General features: G+C 43.9%; 1 protein-coding gene across 1 annotated transcript; it reads right to left on the bottom strand.

Moving 5' to 3' along the window:
- Positions 1-403: 403 nt before the first annotated feature.
- Positions 404-3,301, bottom strand: FGFBP1 (fibroblast growth factor binding protein 1). The gene is made up of 2 exons (XM_069202559.1): positions 3,172-3,301; positions 404-1,772 (listed from the first exon to the last, which is right to left on the bottom strand). Exon 2 carries the CDS (start codon positions 1,744-1,746, stop codon positions 994-996), a length of 753 nt encoding a protein of 250 aa, XP_069058660.1. The 5' UTR covers positions 1,747-1,772; positions 3,172-3,301; the 3' UTR covers positions 404-993.
- Positions 3,302-4,403: the final 1,102 nt, after the last annotated feature.

The raw sequence follows: 4,403 nt of genomic DNA, 5'->3' as shown, positions 1-4,403 counted from the left end.
ATGAACGAAGGCTAATTGAGGGATGAGTGAAAAGAGAACTGGAGAGTTTTTCTAAGGGGTGGAGAGGGGAGTTTGAATTTGGTTAAAGTTTAATTATAAGGTTATTGTATACAAGGCAATCCTGTCCTAAATAAATGGCCTTTTATGCTTTAAGAACACTGTGTCACTGACTGTGTCCCGAAGGCGGGTGTACTGCACTGAGGATGCTGCAACCAACTCCCTACTTGGTGTTCAAATTAAACTAAAGTGCCCGAGGTAAAGCTCGGATCTCGACGTGCAGGGTCTCGTTAAGAAATGCAGCATTGGACTCGCAGTGACTCTTGGCCACGCAACGCTACGTACTTTAGCATTTAAACATTCCACGTATACCCCACGCCCAAAGACGAATCCACCACTGCATCTATTTCAAAGAATTTTTCAAAAGCGTTTATTCTAATTGACCAATGAAAAACATTAGACACTACAAAGTGCATAGCACTGACGGGATTACTTTGGCTGTTTTAAAATCGCTCAAAGCAGTAAGCAAGTATTTTGCTGTGTACGCTGCACGAGTGTTCACAAATAAAAATATGTACAGAATGACATTTACAGTATATCAAAATACAACAGAAACGCATTTCATTTTTACAGCACTGTTAAAGACGCTTAAATACATTGCTGTGTTTTTATAATTACAGTATTTACATCAAACACCCTGCGCATAACACACGGTACTATGTAAGGCACACTCGATAAATAAACCACACTACACTTCCCCAGTGAAGACATATAGCTTTTACACCCCCATAGCGCACGTGACACGGTAAGTCGGTCCTGAGTTTAAGTCTACATTATCTGCTCGCTGGATAGTTTGAGTCTATAAATGGAATATTAAAAATGAAACTACAAGTCCCAGAATGCAACATTCTGTTTTCAAACAAAAAAAAGCGAGACCCAAGTGGCAGAAAGTGTCACGTGGGGGAAACAGGCACCCTTGAAAAGGTCGGTACGCGTTCAGCACTTTTTATTCTGCAGCATGGAGAAGAAGAAGGTGCACAGGGAACTCCACGACTCCCCGCAGTACTCCTCCGCGACCTTTTTCTGGTCGACGCCCTCTACGTCTTCCACGCATTCTTTGCTGCTTGTCCCCGCGTCCGGGTTCACCTCAGCAGTCGTGGGGGAAGGATGGGGGGACTTCTTACCGGAATTATTTTTTTTCTGCTCCCCTGGGGCAGCTTCTGCGAGGCTGGAGCTGAGGAGGCTGAGGTGCGCCTCCTTGGGCCCCTTCTTGCACTCCTTTGATTTTAAAACCGCCTTGGGATCTTGGCACAAGTTCTTCTGTTTCTTCAAAGCCCGCGCGATCTGCTTCCAGTAGTTCTTCTGGTTGGCTGCGTACTGCGGGCAAGAGGAAGGGGTCCCAGCGAACTCGCACCAGTAGCTGTCTCCTCCCTTTAGACACTCCACTCTGAGGCTGACGGTGTCTGCTTCAGAGACTGCCCAAGTGCACTCACTTTTGTCCTTGGTCGTAAACTTCCCCTGGGGCGAGGAACCTTTCCCCCCTTTTGATTTCTGCCCCTTTTCGCTCTGCGGAGGACCAGATTGCTTATTTTCCTCTTTCTTGCCACCTTTTTGGTTTTCTCCTCCTCCCCGGCTATTCCCTTTGCCTTTCTTCTCCGTCTTGCCTTCGTCCTGCGCGTTGCATTCTGTCAAAAGCAGCTGTGACACCAGCAGCACAACGCACACGAGCCCCAGCCGCTTCGTCTCCATGGTTACACGTATGCTACGAGCCTCTCCTGCAAATACACATACAATCACATTACTTCTCTGCTAACGAGTGAAAGCGTCTTTAAACATCACATTATAAATCATAAACTTTGAAGTAACATCCCTCAAATCACATTCAACTAAAACGCTATTTAATACCTGCGCTTTATAAATGACAAACAATAGCATCTGTATTGCCTTACAGCAGAAAACCACATTCAAACTGGAAGGGTATAGTTATCATCAGGACTACAGTGCTAATGAACAAAACACGGGGTGCCAATTTTATCAACTTCAGAAGGATAAAAGGTAGTGCATATGGGCTCTGTAGTGCTACATGACTCCCAACCTCACACAATTTAGGGCTGTGATTACTGGATTGCGTTTTTCAGTTTTAAATCTTGACTTCGCAGCCGTTCGCGAACAATAGTCCCCGCACCACTGTATTAAAATTGAGCCAGGATTGACATTTATTAATGCCATGTTCAGGCGTAAGAATGTTCATGTCTGAATATCACACAGACACATCTTGGAATATATCTGCACAAGTCCTAGTTTGCTGGGAAAACAATGTACCTGCCTGTTCAACTCGCAGATTAAGCTTTATATTTTCGAAAAACAGCTTAATATTTATTACAAGCCTGAAACGACAAAATTAAGAATTTCCGCGCTATCGAAGTTAAAGAAATACAGTGACAACTCTTTGCAGAACCATAGCTAAACGCAGGGCTGGCTTTAGCGCTGGTGGCGCCCTGTGCGACAGTCGTTTTGGCTCACCCACCCCATTACCACCTCCTCGGTTTAATTCACTAACACCCCGCAAATGTGCCCCTCATCTCTCCATAGGACCCCCCACCACCCTTTTTCATACATTTTTTTAAACCGCTTGTAAAGGCTGTGTCTACCAATCCACTCAGCTATCCACATAAAATATACTTCTGTTCTTTGCAGCAGGTATATTAACCCTCTATGCTACTTTATGGAGAGTCGAGGCTACCGCTAGAAAAAGCTCTCATCTCTCCCTGGCAGGAACATTAATCACAAGAGGTATCTTGACATTTAAATTTTTCCTTGAAGGTTGGACGCACAAGGAACTTTTCAGCAGGTGCTTTTAAATCGCAAGTTTCCTAAGTCATTGCTAAACACAGCGCCCCTCTGAGGTCAGCACCCCCCAAATCCAGGTCAGCACCCGGCGCGGCGTACCGCCCCTACCGCCCGCACAGTCCTCACCGTCCTAAAGCCGTCCCTGGCTAAACGCATTCGTGTTTTCTTACAGTTAAATTATCGACTGTAGTGCTTGACTAAATAGGAACACATTTTAAAGCGTTCACGTTTTACTCATAATGCAGGATTTTTGCGGGCTTCTAAGTGCTGTATTTGCTTGCCCCGGCGAAATATGTCTGAAAACCTTAAAGAAAAGCTACGTACCTTGTGTGAGGTCGTGAAGAGCTCAGATAAACTGCGGATTACTGCGGGGTGCTGCCGTGGACCGAGTTGCCACACAATGTGCTTCTGAGGAAAGGTGCTCTGCTATTTATAATGGAGCAGGACACACCTACACGTCATTACAAACTATTACAAAACTGCTTCGAAGAGGCTCGGCTCTATTCATGCCAGACTTGACACACCTTCTTGAAAAGGCTCCAGGCACTTTTTTTCAAAGAGTAAAATCCTACAACTTCCGTGGTGTGAGAGTGGTGCGTTTAAATTAATTATATGTGCCACTTGCCAAATCCCTGCCTTTCTTTGTATGGTGCTGAGCAACCTTTTCATGTCTACTTGGTTCTGCACTGCTAAACATTCACTCCCACACGCAACGCTGCTGTTTAAAGCTTTTCCCCTTTGTTTGTAGTTGTTACTGAGAAAGTCCTTAATTTTCGTTGTTCGTTGCTATAATAACATTCTTGCTTCATGTTGGTAAGCTTGTAGTCTTTGCTGCTAAATGGTGAAGTATTTTCCAAAAACAGTGACTACAGAGGCAATTTTTACAGAGTTTGACAGGGGCACTCATAACATTTTTCATTCCTTTGATGGAGAGGCAGAAATCCGGTTACTCCCTCAGGATGTTTCATCTTTAGGGAATCCAACGAGGCACGTAAGGAGAGACAAGGGACGTTGTCTTGATGTGAGCTGTGATTGAGTTTACAGACAATGTGCACAGGTTGACCACAAGTATAAGCCAGTCTTTCCTCCGAGCATCTCCGTTTATTCTAATTGACCAATGAAATAAATAAGACAATACAAAATGAATAGCACTGGCGGGATTACTTTGGCTGTTTTTAAAATCGCTCAAAGAACAACAAGCTAGTATTTTGTTGTGCACGCTGCACGAGTGTTCACAAATACAAATATGTACAGAATTGAGCCCCCCTCCTTTCTTTTCTCAGCACCCGCTTGAGGGATCGCCCTGAAACTTTCCATGCACAACAAGATTCTAGAAAGCACTTTTGTTTGGAAAATTTGAGAAAGATTCGTCAAACTGTGCTACACATATATGCAAATCAAAAAACTATCTCAATCTACTGGCAACCATCAGTAGATTCTATCTATCTATCTATCTATCTATCTATCTATCTGAATACAATTTATTTTACCTTATTCTACCTTATTCATACTTACCTGTGCGGTAAAGGCATATGTGATAAATGAATGTGTCATTA

This window comes from Pleurodeles waltl, chromosome 1_2 (assembly GCF_031143425.1).
Source record: "Pleurodeles waltl isolate 20211129_DDA chromosome 1_2, aPleWal1.hap1.20221129, whole genome shotgun sequence".
Lineage (NCBI taxonomy): Eukaryota > Metazoa > Chordata > Amphibia > Caudata > Salamandridae > Pleurodeles > Pleurodeles waltl.
The sequence above is the reverse complement of the archived record's forward strand: the minus strand, read 5'-3'. Positions and strand labels throughout refer to the sequence as shown.